Source organism: Musa acuminata, chromosome BXJ2-2, assembly GCF_036884655.1.
Source record: "Musa acuminata AAA Group cultivar baxijiao chromosome BXJ2-2, Cavendish_Baxijiao_AAA, whole genome shotgun sequence".
NCBI lineage: Eukaryota > Viridiplantae > Streptophyta > Magnoliopsida > Zingiberales > Musaceae > Musa > Musa acuminata.
This window is the reverse complement of record NC_088339.1, coordinates 27,734,116-27,752,213: the sequence shown is the minus strand read 5'-3', so window position 1 is coordinate 27,752,213 and position 18,098 is coordinate 27,734,116. Positions and strand designations below refer to the sequence as shown.

Sequence of the window (18,098 nt, the reverse complement as noted above, 5' to 3'; positions counted from 1 at the left end):
TACGTGTCCACTGTCTACTAGCCACGTGAATAACCTAGTGATGGGCCCACGTTAAGCAGTGTGTGCGGTCTGCACGCATTTGCACGTGGTGTTTCTGTTGGGCAGGCGCTTTTGTTTGTTTTTGTCCTACGTGGATGCATCGATGCGAGTTCCCTGAAAAGTGGGGCACGATTCCCCCCGTCTCGCCCCAAACCGCACGAATTGAAGCCCGCACTTGGATATGACCCATTCCGTCTTCGCCTCGCCCTCATCGTCCTCCTCTGTCTTCATCGCCACAACCAACCATCGCTGCTATCACCGCCGCAAAACCCATCTTCCGATTACCTCCCTCCCACCATTTCTTCGTCGCCCGCCGCCTCCTTCCCCTTCCTTGTCTTGGCCACGCCGGCTTGCCGCTTCGGCTCCCGTCCGCTGCACATCCGGCTTGTCAGGTAAACTAAGACGCCCTCCTTCCTGGTCTCGTGTTCTTTATGCCTCTTTGCTTGCTTGCCTGTTTACTTCTTTGCGATTGCGCTTCTTGAATTTGCGTTTCTTTAACTGGCCCGAATTGGGAATCTTGTAGTTGTGCGTTAGGGCAATCCGCTAATTGCGTGCTGTTAGATCGGTCTGTTGGACGATTTTGTGTACATCACTTTTAGATCTTGATCTGTTTCTTTTTCAAGATTTGCACATATCTACGTGAAATCTTGAATGACGACTAAGGCAGACCTGAATCTTGAAAAAGGTCATTAGGGATGTCAGGCTTGGCTTCGATCACTGGTAACGCATGCGTGCTTGTAGATGAGAGCAAGGTACAGGGTCTACAATGGGAAGTGAGTAGACGTTGTGCCTATTTAAGGTAGCAAGGGTCAAACTACATGCTACTTGCCATATTAAATTTAAATTGTCCGACATCCCATGCCAACTACACGGAAAAATGCTAATCTTTCACCACCCTATTTCACTTGCACATTTTCTTACATGTCGGTGGGAAGGAATCTATTTGATATGCCTGGTTGTTGGAACCGAACTTCTACTTCTATTTATGTTAGTATCTTCAGAGCATTTTTTCAAAATATGTCGGTAAAAGGAATAAACCAATTATGATCGGAATGGCCAATATGAACCTATGGTGATAGGAACTTTGTCTTACATGACTTTCATGAAATTCGTAATTCGTGAAGATTCCATATGATATAACATGAGACATGTTGCTCATGTTTTTTTTCCCTGAATTTGTTTCAAGTTTCTCAATTTGGCTGCAGAGATGGATGATGTCACTGGTTCAAGCTTGTTTCCTTTGCAGCGTTGCAAAACTGTGCACGTGGTTTGTTATAACTAAATATTTTATCCATAAATCTCTTGTTTCAAAGCAAACTCTCAGGCCTGAAAGTTTAATCTATAATATCCAAAATTTGTGTGTAGGTTAGGCATGCACAGGGCATTCATAATGTGGAAGGCGAGAAGGACTACAAAGCATACTTATCTCCAGAACTTTTTGATGCACATCTTACTCCATTGGGATGGGATCAGGTGCAGTCGATGTTTTTTTGGTTTTATTATATCACAATTAGAGCAAATACACTGTTTCTCTTTATTTCCTGCACATCACTTGTTTGAGTAGTCTATCTCTTATTGATTCCAATACGAAGTCAAAGAATTTTTGGTGCACTGGTGCACAGCTTTTTTTGTCATAATTTTTGTGTGTGCATTTGATGTGGGCTTCTGCAATTAATATACCCTATTTGATTTAACAAATAATTTATGAGATACAAAATGGTATCTTGACATTACTGCTTGCGGAAAATTGTGTGAAAAATATATTACTGATAAAAGCTGTTAATCACTTGCAGTTTTCTTGATGTTAATGCAGCATTTATGTGTAAGTTCCAGCAGTTTCACAAATGTAGATTCTTGCAACTAAATATGAATTGAGACGAAAGCTTTATTTTATGCTCTCATGATAATATCTGCAGCTCTCTATGGTATATTCTATTGATAAATTTCTGTAACTTCTTTTGGTGGGTACCCTTTAGTCTAGTTTGGGATGGGTGAAAGTAGGAAAGTAGGCACTTGATTCAGAGATGGGTCCAGGCTCTCTCTGTGGCTCAAGTGCCTAGATAGTCAGATTTGGGTTTATGTTTGGGCACCCTACATTGTCTTTCTTAATATGAGGTGGGGATGACAATGGTTGAGCTTTTTGGGTACTTAGGTGACTGGGTCCATCTGATCAAGCTCAAATTGGATTCAATTACCTTTTAAATGAGTTTGGGTAGAAAGTACGTAACCAAATCGGGTTTGGATTTGACTTCAGGGGCCTAGGTTACTAGATAGTCAGTTTCTGGTGAAATTCATTAGTACCTAACACAATGCCATCTCTAACAGCCACTCATGTTGCAGATTAGTAGAGACGAACTGCTATAACACCTGGCTAGGTTTGGCGGTGTTAAAAGGTTTGACACAGTTTAACACAAGGAATAACATAGGACTAGTTTGCAAAATGTTCAGGATACTTGTGGTCCTGACACTGAAATTACACATTGAAGTTATTCTGTTGCCAATGTTAGTGTGCCTTGCATTTGATGATGCCATTGGACCAAGAAAAAGATGACTAGAACTCTATAATCAATTTCCACACATTAAGAGTGATTTCCTAAGAAAAAAATGACAAATCTATCTTTTGTCAATATTTGGTGAGATTATGAATGGATTCTTAACTTAAACCCTTTGGGTAAGTGCAAATTGACCTAGACCATACCCATTTAAGATGACCCATTGGGTTCATGTCTTTGGTCTGGGTCAACAGTTATTAACCACTGGTGGGATGGGATGGGTTAAATTTTGGTCAGGCATATGTTACCTTGATAGTATGGTTTAACCCTATATGCTAGTTATATGTTTTAAATCTGGATCAAGAATATTTGGCTTATTGGCAGGTCAGGTTAGGCTCGGATTAGCATCAAGTGAACTCAACCTAATCTGGCCATTTCCTACCTCTAGTTGAGATCTCATTTTTTCAATTCTTCATATTTGTATATATATTTTCAACAAGATTTGGAATGCTTATATGATCCAAACTCAACACATACTTTACAAATTTGATAATGACACAACTTGACCTATTTATAAGAGCCATACATTTATTTGACACACTAAGCTGTAAAGACTGTTTAACAATTTTGACATAATTATTAATTAAATCTGTTTGGGTCAATCATGTCAATTCTTTAAATTCAAATCCAATTCATTTAATAATTGGGTTGTCAACCATTTTATGACCCCAAACATATAAACCAAACACAAACCTACTAATGCCATGTCGGCTTTTGTTGCATTGACTTGTCGGGTCATGAATTACCACCCTACATGTAATGCTGTAAAATAACCAAACTGGTGAGAGATGAACTACTTGGGTTGTGATACGTATTGAAAAGAGATAAAAGTACAGACTTGTACCTTTGAAATTGAAAGGCTATGAGAGGATCGAAACTAGTGGAATATGCAAGGTCACTTCTGATGCTTTAAAAACATTAATGATTCAGTGCGAGTGATACCTTATCAAGCAATAGGGTACCATGGATTGCAACAGTAGCAGTCTTCTTGTCATGCCCTACAAATTCTTCAATAGCTAGTGGAATATTCAGTTGCACATGGCTAACATTAATGATTCAAATCGTGGAGATTGTGATATCCCAAAATGGCCCCACGTGGAGAAGAAATAAAATTGTGTGGTGTATATGAACTTGAGTGGATGCTAATAGGGAGGTACATTTAGGCCACAGATTCCAAGACACAAAGCAGTATTGGACTTGGTACATGTCATGGCAAAGTTTGAACTTTGGAAGAATGTTTAAGATGTGGCAAGAAATGAATAATTCCACCAAAGAAAGATAATGCAACATTTACTTAATAATGTGAGGAATGGGTGTGAAATGCAATTTGGAGGGTCTTGAACCATATGGGGAAATTAGAATTGCGGCTATAGGGTGTTAGATCACTGCATGATTTCATTCATGGATGTAAATGTGGTAGAGATTGATATATGACTGGAATGTGGCTTGAATACGTTGTGAGAGGCCAGGAAAAAGTTGTAAATACAAAATCTATCCAAACCAACATAAAAGATGGTTGAGCATTATTTGGAAAAGTAATCCCATTGTTTGGTTTATGTTTAGCAATTTTGTGTATGGTAACTTAGATGCCTGTTCAACTTATTCAGACATCTTTGTTCTGATTCTAACCTATGCATATTCTGCATGTTATTGTAAAACTGATTCCACAATAAAAAAAAGGGGCGTACCAAGGCTCCACCAATGCAGGGTCTGGGTACAGTCAATATATGCAGTCTTATCTCCAAGTATTGAAACTGATTCACAATGATTTACACTATTTTTTCCAGGTTGATAGTCTCCGTAAACACATTAAAGCTTGTGGCCTATCTAAGAAAATTGAATTGGTTATTACATCTCCTTTGTTAAGGTACATGTCTTGACATAAGTATTTTATTGATATGAAATATGAAATATTGTCCCTTTTTTCATTTGTAAATTCCTACTGCACTTTAAGAACCAAGATGTACAAGGAGGACATGTTTAGTCCTCATATTTCACTTCTTTATGTGCTGAAAATATTGGTAGAATTATTGGGCTTAGTACAATTTATATCTACAAGTATTATGAAGGGGACACCCTATCATGTTGAAGCATTCGGATTCTTTAGAACATCAATGAAGAAACTGTTATACAATATCATGAAATTTTGCCATGGGTTCGGTGTATATGATGCATAGTTGCATACAATGTGTTGGCATAGATCGATTTATAAATGTACATATAGCTAACGAGGACTTTTCTACTGTTTATTGGCATGAACCAATGTAGTGTATGAGAATTTCTTTCAGTCGTCAAACCTCTTGAACTCATAGATTGGTGTTTCTAAAGTACTTCTGTCATGGAAAGTCAATTCCACATTTCATGCTTTACAAAGGTTATGCCAATACAATTTGAAATTGAGAAGATATAGAGGTTTGACGGAAATTGTTTGGTTTGTCTTTTGGTTTATAATTTTATGTGATTCTCCTTGTTTATTACCACTGTTATTGCTTTATAAGAATATCAACTCATTCTAAGAATATCATCCACATTCTTTCTAGTTACATTGGATTGTTATGTGATGTTGAATTGATCCACATAGGCAGGGAAACCTATCAATGCCAAAGGAACTAAATTTTTTCATGAGGGGACAAGTGTAAGGCACACATTTTGAAATGAGATGTTGAGATGAGCCCAAATTTCTTACTAGAAATGAGATTGCAAATTATCTTTACTAATTATGAATTATCGTACTAAAAATTTCATAAGGATTATCGATACTCATTATGAATGTTATTCACAACAGTATTACAAATTCCAATAGCAAAATGCTCTGTTAGGAATATGAATGAATTAAAATCTTTGAATCATCTTTTTGTTTCTGCAAGGATGAGTTGATTATGGTGTAGTTAGTTTCATTTTCTTCGGTATCATAGTTTATATTTTGTCAGTGCATCTGGAAAATGTAGTTAAATTGTGGCTCCATTGTAGTCTCTTATAATGACAAAAAATATATTGCAGGACAATGCAAACTGCGGTTGGGGTGTTTGGAGGTGACAGCCAAAGCGATGTAAATAACACACCAGCCTTAATGGTTGAAAATGCTGGGAAGAGTCGACGGCCCGCAATTTCCAGTTTGAACTGCCCACCATTTATAGCAGTTGAATATTGCCGAGAGCACTTGGTATGCCTTGCCTTTCTATGAGTTGATGATTTATTCAGTCTTTTATTCGTTACATTTGAAAGCTCAATTTACAAGAGTACTTCTATTGTCTAATTCATCATAGTTCCCTTTGTTGAGTCTACTTGTTGATTATGAAGTTAAGATCCAGTTTGGAGTCTGTCCTCATTCAGTGAATATTAATATATAACATGAATAATTTATTTATATGAAACATATATCGAGTTCTATTAACTGTCATTCTTTAATAAAGTTGATAGTTGACTTTCTTATGTAGAAGATGTACACTGATTGCAGGGAGTTCACCCTTGTGATAAGAGGAGCAGTATAAGCGAGTATCGGCAGCTTTTTCCAGCTATTGATTTTTCTTTGGCAAGTACTTAATCCTGTTGATGGTTCATTTGATGATTGGATAAAGTTTTGTGGAAATTCATCTTTGTTGGCACATTATATTAAATTGGGGCTCTCTTTTCAGATAGAAAATGATGAAGACATCTTGTGGAAAGCAGACATCAGAGAGGCCAATGAGGAGGTTGCAGCTAGAGGAGTGAAATTTATTAACTGGTATTATTTAGGGCTCAAAAGTTTTCATGAACAACAATTGACTGTCATTTTTTGGTTCTGTCCACACAGAAGATTAATTTTAAGTTTCAATTGCCTCTTTTCTTCTGAATATCATTACCAATTTTAATGAACTAATCTACTGATCGCCTTTGCCTCTGTTCTTCCTGCCCTTGTAATTACATACTTATTGTTGCCCAATTATTTTTATGTTTTTTAATTATGGTTCATTCATATATAAATTATAAATTTGTTTTTATGGAAGTTCTCTACCATTCTTGTATCTTGAACATTTTCTTTTACTATTGATGTGAAAGATTAATAACAACAACAACAAAGACGAAAGTCTCAATAATTTAGGATCGGCTATTTGGATCTTTTGTCGTCATTAGGATATATAAAAAATCATATGTTTAGTTAAGTTTAGAATATTGAAATTTTTATTTATAGTTTTTATAATTTTATTAAGGTCCTTTTAGGTCTTTCTTTGCCTTTCTTCTTGCCACTAACATTAATCATTTCACTTCTTCTAATGACCGTATACATAGGTTTCACTTCTTCTATACCATCTTAAACTATTATTTATCATCTTCTCAAGATTAATATTCTTTACATTTCCATGTTAATAGTTGTTCCTTTGCTTTGTACATGTGAATTTGTGTTGTTATATTACATTTCTTGAGAGCTATTCATTAGGAGAGTGATATACTGACTCTTTGTTTATCTTGTGACATATGATCACCTTTTATTCACTTTGATTTTTAAGGTCTCTTTTTCTTATGAAGATGCTAATTTTAAATTATCCAGATCATTTTAGTTTATAATCACACATCAAACTGTAGTATTTTAAGATTTTACCGAAGAATAAATTAACTTTGGGGGAACAAAGGAACTTCCAATAAAATGTTCATTGTATTTTGTTTAATTTCCAACATGGCATAAACCAAAAAGCTTACAAGCTGAACCATATTGAAGTTTTGATGAGACAATACTTTATTGATAAATTATTATTATTTTCTTGTTACTGGTCAATCTTCACTTCTTAAGAACAGCTTAATTAAGAAAAAGAAAAACTAAAAAGGATATTGTGTTTTGTAGAAGTTAATATAGTGAAAAAAATGGAGTCGTTCTGTAATATCCATAAAAAATGGCATTCTTTAGCATTTTGAGTTTACAGTGACCTTGTAGTTATAACATAAATTGGTTTATTAGAAACCTGTCTTAGCAAAACTTTATTCTCTTCAAGATGTCAAACTGTCAGAGGTGTATATTATTCTGTGCTCTCTCAAGGTCTCAGATCTTCATCCGTTATATTCCCTGACAAAATTGAACTTTATCTGAACGAAGTTCTTGGTTGCGGTAGAAATGGACTTGTAGCATAAAATGTCTCTTAACAGAGGAAAGAATGAAACTAGATGCAACTTACTTTCCTCGTTGACTTCAGGTTGTGGACACGTAAAGAGAAGGAGATTGCTATTGTTAGCCATAGTGGATTCTTGTTTCATACCTTACAAATGTTTGGTGGCGACTGTCATCCTATTGTTAAGGAGGAAATTGGCAAACAGTAAGTGTTAATGGAATCATTTTGTTGGTATCTTCTAATCAAGGGCTAAGATTTTTATTGGGACAAGCTACGGTGTTTAGTTGTGATGGAAAATCTGACTTCTTCTATTGTTCACTTATTGTTTCACAGCTTTGCGAACTGTGAGCTGCGATCCATGGTATTGGTTGACAGAAGGTGAGAAATTCTCCTGTTGTTCATTGTTTTCTGAGTCAGTTATCGGCTAATCATGCATCAGGATTTTATTTTACAGTATGCTTGGTTCAGATTGATCCTTGAATATTTTCATATCACAAATGATGTGATCTATTAGTTGGGTTGTCTCGCAGTCTGGATCTTTGGGCTTGTATGGAAGCATTATGTTGTGGATTCTCATACGAAAGAAATTTTTAATCTCAAAGTTTTGCAAGAACTTTAGTCAACTCGTACAATTCTGTCTCTTATAGAGAGATGAGATATAAATACTTTTTGCCCTCCTAGTAAAATAGGGTATTAGGTATGAGCGGTTTTGTTTTGGTCACCTAAAGTAGTTAGATTTGGATATTAGGTATGACCCAACTAACCTATCCAAATCTGCTGTCGCTCTTCAATAGTTGCACTGTACCCACGTATTCCTTTGCGACAACATATGCCTCAAACGTTAACTTCATCCATTGCGCCGAAGACCGATGTTTCCTCCTCTAGAGCGCATGACGTGTCCAAAGTATTCCATTCCCTCCACGGTAGTATATATATATATATATATATATATATATATATATATATATATATATATATATATATATATATATATATATATATATATATATATATATATATATATATATAAGGTATTCAACACGACTAGTAGCCTCTTTCCACATAAAAAAAAGAAAATTAACGTATTCAATTGGATCAAGGTGACCCATTTATGTGTATTTGTTTAGAACATAAAAATAAATAAACCGAAGTGTTTATTTATATGCTTAACATAAAAAAAAAATATGTTACTAGATCATATATGTTTAACATGCATGATGCCACAAAAGTCTCTCCCAGCATGTTATACGTTTGTCTAGCTAAAAATTCTTGAAGCACTCGATGTAACTAAGGTGTTTTATGATGCATCCGTCCATAATAAAAAAATATAAATAGTATCGAAAAAGAATCAAAGTATTTCGTTGTATAAGGCTAATTATATATTATCTTGTATATTTGATCCTATTAGTATTATGATTCTTATAATTTAAAAAATTATATTAAAATCTTTATAATTCTAAAAGTGAAATAAATAATTTTATTTGTTCTAACATTATCAGTTGTATTGATGAAAAATAGATACCATATACTACATCTACACGAAAGTGATAAGCAAAAAGTTAATAAATTTTAGCATTCCTTCCATTTTCGATTTCACGAAATTATCTTTTTGTTGATCAAATAATTAGAAACAAAAGGAATATTAAAATTATTCTTTTGTCTATTACTTTTGTGTCAATCCAGCACATAGTGTCATATGTTATATTTTCCTTCAATATAATTAACGATATTAAGATAAATAAGATAATTTATTTTATTTTTAAAATTATAAAAATATATAATTAACCCATTTACATGTGATGTGTCCACCCGATATAAGACACCAGATATTTGACGTGTCCACCAGAAGTTTTGGATGCAACCAATATATTCCTTTGCATATAGTGGATTCACTTAGAATAAGAAAGCATCGAGACACCATTTAAGATATACAAATAATTATTGAGGTCTCAAGATGGACATTATGCATAAGAACAGGTTAACCTTTAACCCCAAACACAATGGAAGGTTAATGATGTAATAATTGTATTTGATCCATTAGGACTCGTCATGCTGAATTAAGTTAACATCGACTTAGACATGTCACATTAACAAGACGTTCAAAGAAAAAGTTCTATTAAATCCACGATTACAACACCAATAATATAAAAGCAACCTCTCCAACACGTTTCTATTGGAAGCATTCTAAACTCTTAAGCTATTTAAGATCTTTTATTTTTTCATCAACAACTATCGGCCCAACTAATTTGAAAGTTGAGGGGTTTTACCGTATAAACTTACGATACAATCTTTTACGAGAATAGAGAAAGCAAGATATTAGATGATACACGGCTAGGTTCGACTTCAGATGCGCAAGGTTGTTCGGTCTAACGTTCGGGTAGCAAAGATGGACGTCGGTCTTCCCGTGTCTGGCATCTCATCGTGTGATAGTCGGATCCCTGCACGCAGGTCGAGATCGAGAGGTTTCTCGACCTAACCCCTTCGAATATTAAGTTAGCCTTCTGTCTTCGAGTTTTTCCCCCCTTTACACTTACTAGGGGGTGAGTTTTTATACATGCGTACAGAGTCGATCGTACTCGATCGATTAATGACCGTCGACCGTTGGGGCGGTTGACTCGTACTTACCATGTAGGCGTCGGATGCCCACACAAATCGGTGCCAAATGGCATCGCCCCAGGCTTTCAAGGGGGCCATGTACCTTGCGACATCGTCCTGAGCTTTCCGAAATAATATCCTATGAGTCAACGGCGAGCGACACCACCTCAGACTTTTCGAGATAACATCATACCGCTCAGTGTACCACGCATGACATCGATCTGAATCCGACATGTTCTATCACCTTGGCTCTATAGGACCCCCGATGATGATGTGGCTGTGGATCACTACCTGACGGCGTGTGTCGCTAGTGTATGCCCTATCACTGGATATAGATGTTTTTCTTTCTCGAATTAAATGAAACAAGATACCAACATTATTTTTTAAGCTCGAATCGGAGATATAAAATAGGATCATTTTCTATCATTTAAGTGACAATCTATACTAAAACTTCTTTCTCTCTTAAATCAATTTGATTAAATCAGATTGATGATCAAAATCTGACGACATCATTGCTCATCTCATGTTAGTATTGGCGAGTTAGATTTTATGATTCTGATTTTGACTTGAAGTCAGACAGAGCTCTTATTGTTGACGAACAAGTGGATCAAATTATAATTATTTAGGAATAATAATAGATAGAATATTCTTAACTTTCATCGAATCTATCAATCCAAGCAGATGTTTTTTGCATCAAAACCATAGACACCATCATTTTGTTGCAAAATACATGGGCTCCATCTCCTCGACATCCGCTCCACCGGACGACGCGTCCCTCAGCTACTCATTTCGGGAATCTTGCATGGAGGCCCCTCTCTCTCTCTCTCTCTCTCTCGGTAACGCCCGCCCCCGCCCAGAGAGGGACCTCTTTGGAAATTATAATCTTCTAGGGGACTCACACATAGAACCTTTAGAAGCCGAAAGGGAAAGGGCTTTGTTTGATAATTTCTGAAATTATTAGGACCCATTTGTAAAAATGTTGTGGATTTGGGAAAGTTTTGTGCTGGCTTCCATCCTGGCGTTCCTCCTCTTCTTTCCTCCTTTCCCCCACCCCCGTTTGGATTGTGAGGAATCGCCTAAATTGGATATCAAATCGCTGCAAGAACGGATCTTTGTATAATTTTACTGTTCTTCTCCTTGATCCCTGAAAGCCGTCAGATTTTGCCGAGGCGAGAAGCTGATCCCGATCGGTATTTCGTTGCCCAATGGGGAACGCCGGGAGCAGCGGCAACGGCGGAGGCGGCGACGGCGCCGGGGTTGGTAGTGTTCGGCGGAGGAACTCCGGCCGTCACCATCATCACCACCACCATCCGCTCCCTTTCGGCCCTTCGCCTGCTCCACAACCGCCGCAGCCGCAGCAGCCGCCGGAGGCGTCCGCCAACCGCTACGTGTTCGCCGCCGTGACGCCTTACCCGCCGCAGTACCCCGGCCCTAACCCCCCTCAGTACTACCAGTACGGGTACTATCCACCGCCGCCACCGGCGATGCCGGTGCCCCCTTTTGCGTCATTCGATCACCACCACCGCGGCGGCGGAGGCGTCGGGCCCAATGGAGAGTATCCGACCCACCACCCGGGGTGGGTGGGCGGCGGGAGGTATCCGCCATACGGCCCCCCTCCTCCTCCGCTTACGTACGTTGAGCACCAGAAGGCCGTCACCATCAGGAACGACATTAATATCAAGAAGGAGACTCTCAGGGTCGAGCCCGATGAGCAGAACGCTGGTCGATTCCTTGTGGCCTTCACGTTCGATGCCACCGTTGCAGGAAGGTGGTGTTCCTCCTTTCCACCTTTCTTGTGCCTATAGAAAATAATTGCTCGTACATATATATATGTTTGACGCCCTTCTCTTCATATCCTTCAAAAAAAATTTTGGACTTTGCTGGTGAGATTAATCCAACATTTCTAACGAAGTATGGCCATATGAGTTGAACTTGGCGTGCTCAAAAAAGAATTGTATTTTGGCAACCTCTCCTTTGTTGTGAGGTACTGTTAGATGACATAGTTTTAGATTCTTGTAAAGCTGACAAGAGTTTTCTTCATGCTTTAACCTTGCTGATAATCTTAATGATAAATAATTCATTACATGCGTTCAACACTATTTCCTGAAAACAAAATGTCTTCAACTGTACTACAAGAACGGCAACAACAACAACAATACCGTAAATCATAACTATTTTTGATTGATTACATGAATCTTTTTCCGTCATTGAGATCGGTAAGAAGCCATATGTTTAATTAAGTTCAGAGTACTTAAATATTTATTTATAGATTCTATTAATTTTTTTTTAAATCTTACTCTACCTCTCCTCGTACCAAAGGATATAGAAAATTACAGTTGAAGGCAATTCCTTTGCCTTCAACTGTAATTTTCTATATACCAAAGGATGGTCCGGTCAACTATAAACTGCTTTTAGTTGAGAATCAAGCAAGATGGGATCATATTTATTGTGAATATGACCTAATCTTCCCAATTTTCCATTAGAATTGACTTTTCTCTTTCATAAATAACTTCTTTTTTAAGTTCAGAAGTTGATGTAGAATGGACTTCTCTCTCTTCCTTCCCTATTGATGCTCTCAATAAAGAGCTGCCTCAAAACATGAATACCATTCTACACCTATATAAACCATTAGATGTATGCATATTCATGTGTGTGCTACTAGCTCGCTTAACTGACATGTGGAAGTGTAACATACAAATCTCAGCTTCTATGAATCTTGGAAATGAATACAAAGTTCAGTCTCCTTATATTAGAATTTCTCAATCTCAAGTTTGCTAATATCAGATTTTTGAATGAGGATAGAAGTTGCGACTTGACATGGCACGCCAGTACGTTGAATAGTTCATGTTGGTTTCTATGCTGCACTGACACCACATAACCTGGCACGCTATAAGCATGACAAAAGAAAAAAGCAAATATATAAGTATCACCTGTATCATTGTAACTTAAATCATAACATTAAGCTTTGAGTGAGTAGATTAATAGATTTAACCATTCTGTAGGAAAATGGAGATACATTTTACAGCAGTCAAACAAGAATTTCTTGGTAAAAAATGAATACAATTGTACATGAATCTCAGCACTTGTTGTCTCTACCAATGCTAGTGTCCAAGGCTGATGTGGCCTCTGGAAAAAGTCAAGGAAAAGGGGCCGAGCTCATGGAGGACCAAATGCCAGGTTTGAGTGTCTTATGGAGTGTCGAACTCCTTCTCACACTCCTCTTGCATGGTTCTAGTTTTACTTCAATGCCTGCTTTCAGATCCACATTCTTTAGGCCATGTCCTGTCCTATATGATCCATGACATTGACTCGCTAGCACCACTTTCCCGGTGATTCCATCTTGTCCTAGATTTTTGTTGAAGATAGAATAGGATCTTTGACCCTGTGCTATTGGATCAGGAATGATCAATTTAAAAGATAATAACCTAATACATACCGCTATTAGTACATGACCTCTTTATACTTCATACTGTATCTCCTATTTGTAACTTATTTTAATATGCAATGATACCTTAGAATAGTTTATCTAAACATTGTGTTGTTTATAAAATTTCTGTAAACAGCATCACTGTGTTCTTCTTTGCAAAAGAAGGTACAGATTGTGACGTGACTGCAACAAAGGAGGACTTGCTTGCACCGGTCACAGTATCTTTCAAGGAAGGTTTGGGTCAGAGGTTCAGGCAACCATCTGGGACAGGAATTGACTTCTCAATTTTTGATGAGGCCGAGTTGATGAAAGGGGGAGAACTGGGTATGTATCCCCTTGCTGTAAAAGCAGAAGCTTCTCTGTCTAGTAATCAAGGGCCAGTTGGTGAGAACCAGAAATTAGAAATTCCGAACTCACAAATTACCCAGGCTGTGTTTGAGAAGAAAGAGAACTGTGAGTATAATGTTCGTGTGGTGAAGCAGATCTTGTGGGTGAACCAAACCAGGTATGAACTGCAGGAGATTTATGGCATAGGGAACTCGGTTGATAATGACACTGATGGGAATGACCCAGGAAAAGAATGTGTGATTTGTCTTTCGGAACCACGTGATACCACTGTCCTCCCTTGCAGACACATGGTAAGTCAAAGTTTTCACTCTGTAAATAGTCCTTGTTTATGCTAGTTTTTATAGCCAACATTTTCCAGAAATCTAACAACAGTAGTGTTCAGAAGGTAATTTTGGTTCATAGAGAGATTGGATGCTAGTTGTTAGTCATGTTAGAAAGGAATGCATTAATAGTTAATGGTGACTTTGACCGTCGTAAAAATTTAATTCACCTTGTATGCTTCTAAATTCTGCAATATCATGGATATTGGCAGCATAATCATTATTTCTTCTGTGTGTATGTTTTGATGGCAAAAATCAGAGTCATCCTGCTGCTTCCTTTTGGTCTTAGGTTCATTTGTTATCGTTTAACATTGCTCCATGGTAGTACATGGTATTTAAAAAGTAGTTTCGGTCAAATGGGAAGGTGAACTATATAAATCAGCATGTTAGCTAGGAAAACTTTTGTACTTGCTTTTGTATCTGTTAAACTTTTGATATGCATTTCCCACCCCTATATCATGAATGTTGCCAATAAGCTTCTGTGAAGGTACATTAAATCAAATTGCATTCAAAATTTTTGTAATATCTTGACATTCAAATTTGATTAGTTTGAGTTGTAAACCAAGGTATTTGCGTAATTAATTTCTTCTCTCCACTTTTGAATTGTTTTCATTCATGCCATTCAGAGAGCTGGTTTTCATTATGTAGCTTATGCATTTTGAAATTCAAGTTGACTTAGCTGAAGCTAAGTTTTTGGATTCGCACCACACCAAATTTTTACTGAAAAAATTTCAATCCACTTACCTTTTCTACTTGTGGATTTGAACCATCTCATAAAGATGCATTAGATATCTGTAGCTAATAAAAAGTTGGCTTTTAATTACTTCTTATAGGTTAGCACATCATAAGTTTATACTTTTTGCTGTATCTGCTCATGTTACACTCGGGGAATCAGTCACTTCAAGTTATTCTGCTGCATGTTTGGCATGCTTATCGTCCATCACAACACTGGCAGCTTGTAATATCTGAATTTTAAGGATTAAGCCTAGGAAGCTGAAACCACTGTGACCTTGCTAACTATAATCATAAAAAATGTAAAGCATGCCATCTTGGACAATCTTAATTTTGCTAGCATGAACTAATTTTCCTTTGTTGGCTTTTTTGCAGTGCATGTGCAGCAACTGCGCAAAGGTTCTCAGGTTCCAGACAAACCGATGCCCGATATGCAGGCAGCCGGTAGAGCGGCTACTGGAGATCAAGGTTAACAACACAGCGGAGCAGCAACAAGAGCCACAATGCTGATCTAGTCAATGTGTGATGATGCCCCGTGGAAGTTGAATCAGTAGATGGTGTGGCCATTTAGTTGGATGCATGGTTTTGTGAGTATAAAAAGGACTGTAAGGATTGACAATAATATGTTGTTGTTTGGAAGAGCAAACCAGATGTATATTCTTGATATCTGCTAGCTTGATTGTGGTGCCTCTGTTAGAACACCATGTGTCAGACTCAAGTACATATTTGTTCCAATCTATTCTTCTATAGTAGCTTGCATGTTTTGGTGCACTTGACCTTAAAATGCAACCAATATGTTTGGTATAAAGGTTCTATTTGCTTCCAAGTGATGGCAACACTGTTTTATATAACTTGTGATCACAGAATATGTTTGTAATTGTCATCAAGCATGAATAATAGCACTTGCTAAAGGAGTTCTTTGCAACACCAAGAGGAACATAACACATGTTTAGAAACATTAGTCATGGTAAAGAATATAATCCAAATGTATGTGTAAGAATTGTGGACTAAACTATCTTAGTAGATAAGAATTTTTTGATGTTATACTAGATTTTGCAGGGTTTATATGTTGTTTTTGGAATTTACATGTGTAGAAATAACAGACTTTTATTATATAATATTAAAATGATTTCTCTCTTTTTTGACATAATTGAAGTTTAGATAATAGATTGTCCTAGATTTTGCCAAATTTAGATTATAAAAAATGTAACTTCACCATATATATATATATATATATATATAACCTGCAAAATGCTGGTTAAATATGTATTTAATATATTAGATGGGACAAATATATTGATCAAACTATTATCAAACATAGTCACACATGCATAGTTATACTCATTTGTAACCATAGCCAGTGATGCTAGTCCAGCATCCAACTCAACCTGCACTGTGTTCCGAGGAAAATTACTTCCTATAACTTCATTGTCGACAAGGGAGAGAAAAAACAATGAATGGTTAGCTTTGAGAGAGAGAGAGGTAGGTGAGCTCCCAATGATTCCTCCACTCAAAATGATGCAGTAACAGGGCAAAGAGTACATATTCTCACTCAGCAAGAGCAGAGTTCTTCAGCAAGAAGTCCCCCCATCAGTCCCACAAACCCTGGTGAGCTCCCAATGAGAGATCTGTGGCGACAAGAAGTGGCCATTCCTCCACCGGAGGAAGATGCAGTAACAAGACAGTAAAACTCCCCCTGACAGCAGTACAAAAGTCCCTCGGTGGTCCTCCAAGCATGACTCTCAAAGATCAATCAAACCACCACATTGCACTCATGGGGTGGTGGGCTCTCCGAACTCTTCCTTTCAGAAAGAGGAACCTCCACACACACACACACACACACACAAACTACCCCACACACTCTTTTGTCCCTGTCCTGTGAGATCCACCATCACTGCCCACAAAAGGCTTCTTGTGGGGTTTCCATGGTCCTCTCCCAAATATGTTCTCGAAGCAGGTACCATGTATTTCTGAAACAAATGAGGGAAGCTAATTAAGCATAGGTTGATGAAGATTGATGTTGGGAGTTTGGGAAGAGTGTTAGTGCATCATCTTCAGACTCCCAATGCAGTAGCCTTTTGCCACAGCCTTTCTCTAACACCAACCTATGACCTCTTTCTCATCTTTCATTCTCAGATTAGATTATGTAGAGGACATGCCACTGGCAGAGAAGACACATGCATATGAGTATGGAAGTTTAATACCATATGAATCAATTTGCATATATTTTGAGTTGGAAATAGAAGCATTAAGGAGAACATTATGCTGATCTCCTTGGGAAATTCTACCTGTTTTCAATTCAAAATCCACACATTCTGCTCTATTTTCCTATATAACTTGACCCTCTTTCAAGAGGCATTGCATCTAATAGATAGTAAACAAAAATAAAGAAGATTCAGAAAACACTCTACAGTTCTTTTTCAGATATTATTATTATTATTATTATTAAAACTCATGCAATCTCATCTAATCACAGAGTAATTATTTGTTAATTTCTTGGTTTAATATTGTTTCAATTATTCAACAGATGGTTAAAAGAAAAAAATTTTGATTACCCAAGAGCAGTCTGGTAAAACATTCAAAACATAGTATTCCAATATGAGCTTCAAGGACAATGCTCAGAGACATCAGACAAGTTGCAGAGGAAAGTGACACAGTCACTAAGCAGTTGATACCATTCATTGTTCAGTACAAGCATGTTCCTACAAAGATTTGGATTTGACTGAATGTTGAGCTACAGGCTCCATGAGATCTCACAACTTCATGGAAACATTACTGGAGTAAAAATGTCTACTTGAGTTCAAATCTCACTCACTACTGCTGAAAAAGATAGAACCACCAGGCACAGTTTATCATTCAGTGAATACCATGAGCTTCTGATGGAAGTCATTTAACCTTTTCTCTGCTAAAGAGGAATCAATTTCTGGGTGATGAGCAGAATCAGGGATGATGTTGAGGTGACAGGAAACACAGAATTTTCTGAAAGAAAAAGACAAAGACACTC

The 18,098-nt window shown here is 37.1% G+C and overlaps 2 protein-coding genes across 2 annotated transcripts; both read left to right on the top strand.

Annotated features, from left to right (window-relative positions):
• The first annotated feature begins 166 nt into the window (after nucleotides 1–166).
• Nucleotides 167–8,295, top strand: LOC135605765 (phosphoglycerate mutase-like protein 1). Its single transcript, XM_065096221.1, has 10 exons — nucleotides 167–431; nucleotides 1,245–1,306; nucleotides 1,405–1,512; nucleotides 4,379–4,458; nucleotides 5,592–5,754; nucleotides 6,049–6,123; nucleotides 6,227–6,315; nucleotides 7,757–7,876; nucleotides 8,006–8,050; nucleotides 8,127–8,295. Exons 1-10 carry the CDS (start codon nucleotides 221–223, stop codon nucleotides 8,143–8,145), a joined length of 972 nt encoding a protein of 323 aa, XP_064952293.1. The 5' UTR covers nucleotides 167–220; the 3' UTR covers nucleotides 8,146–8,295.
• Nucleotides 8,296–11,281: 2,986 nt separating this feature from the next.
• Nucleotides 11,282–15,865, top strand: LOC135605764 (probable E3 ubiquitin-protein ligase LUL2). The gene is made up of 3 exons (XM_065096220.1): nucleotides 11,282–12,035; nucleotides 13,831–14,332; nucleotides 15,470–15,865. Exons 1-3 carry the CDS (start codon nucleotides 11,473–11,475, stop codon nucleotides 15,602–15,604), a joined length of 1,200 nt encoding a protein of 399 aa, XP_064952292.1. The 5' UTR covers nucleotides 11,282–11,472; the 3' UTR covers nucleotides 15,605–15,865.
• Nucleotides 15,866–18,098: the final 2,233 nt, after the last annotated feature.

What these genes read in the sequence shown, in the direction of transcription:
- LOC135605765 (XM_065096221.1), top strand. Translation starts at nt 221, where the DNA reads ATGACCCATTCCGTCTTCGCCTCGCCCTCATCGTCCTCCTCTGTCTTC. An exon ending in CTGCACATCCGGCTTGTCAG is followed by an intron (nt 432 to 1,244) that starts GTAAACTAAGAC and finishes ATTTGGCTGCAG; the next exon opens with AGATGGATGATGTCACTGGT. An exon ending in GTTGCAAAACTGTGCACGTG is followed by an intron (nt 1,307 to 1,404) that starts GTTTGTTATAAC and finishes ATTTGTGTGTAG; the next exon opens with GTTAGGCATGCACAGGGCAT.
- LOC135605764 (XM_065096220.1), top strand. Translation starts at nt 11,473, where the DNA reads ATGGGGAACGCCGGGAGCAGCGGCAACGGCGGAGGCGGCGACGGCGCC. An exon ending in GATGCCACCGTTGCAGGAAG is followed by an intron (nt 12,036 to 13,830) that starts GTGGTGTTCCTC and finishes TTCTGTAAACAG; the next exon opens with CATCACTGTGTTCTTCTTTG. An exon ending in TCCTCCCTTGCAGACACATG is followed by an intron (nt 14,333 to 15,469) that starts GTAAGTCAAAGT and finishes GCTTTTTTGCAG; the next exon opens with TGCATGTGCAGCAACTGCGC.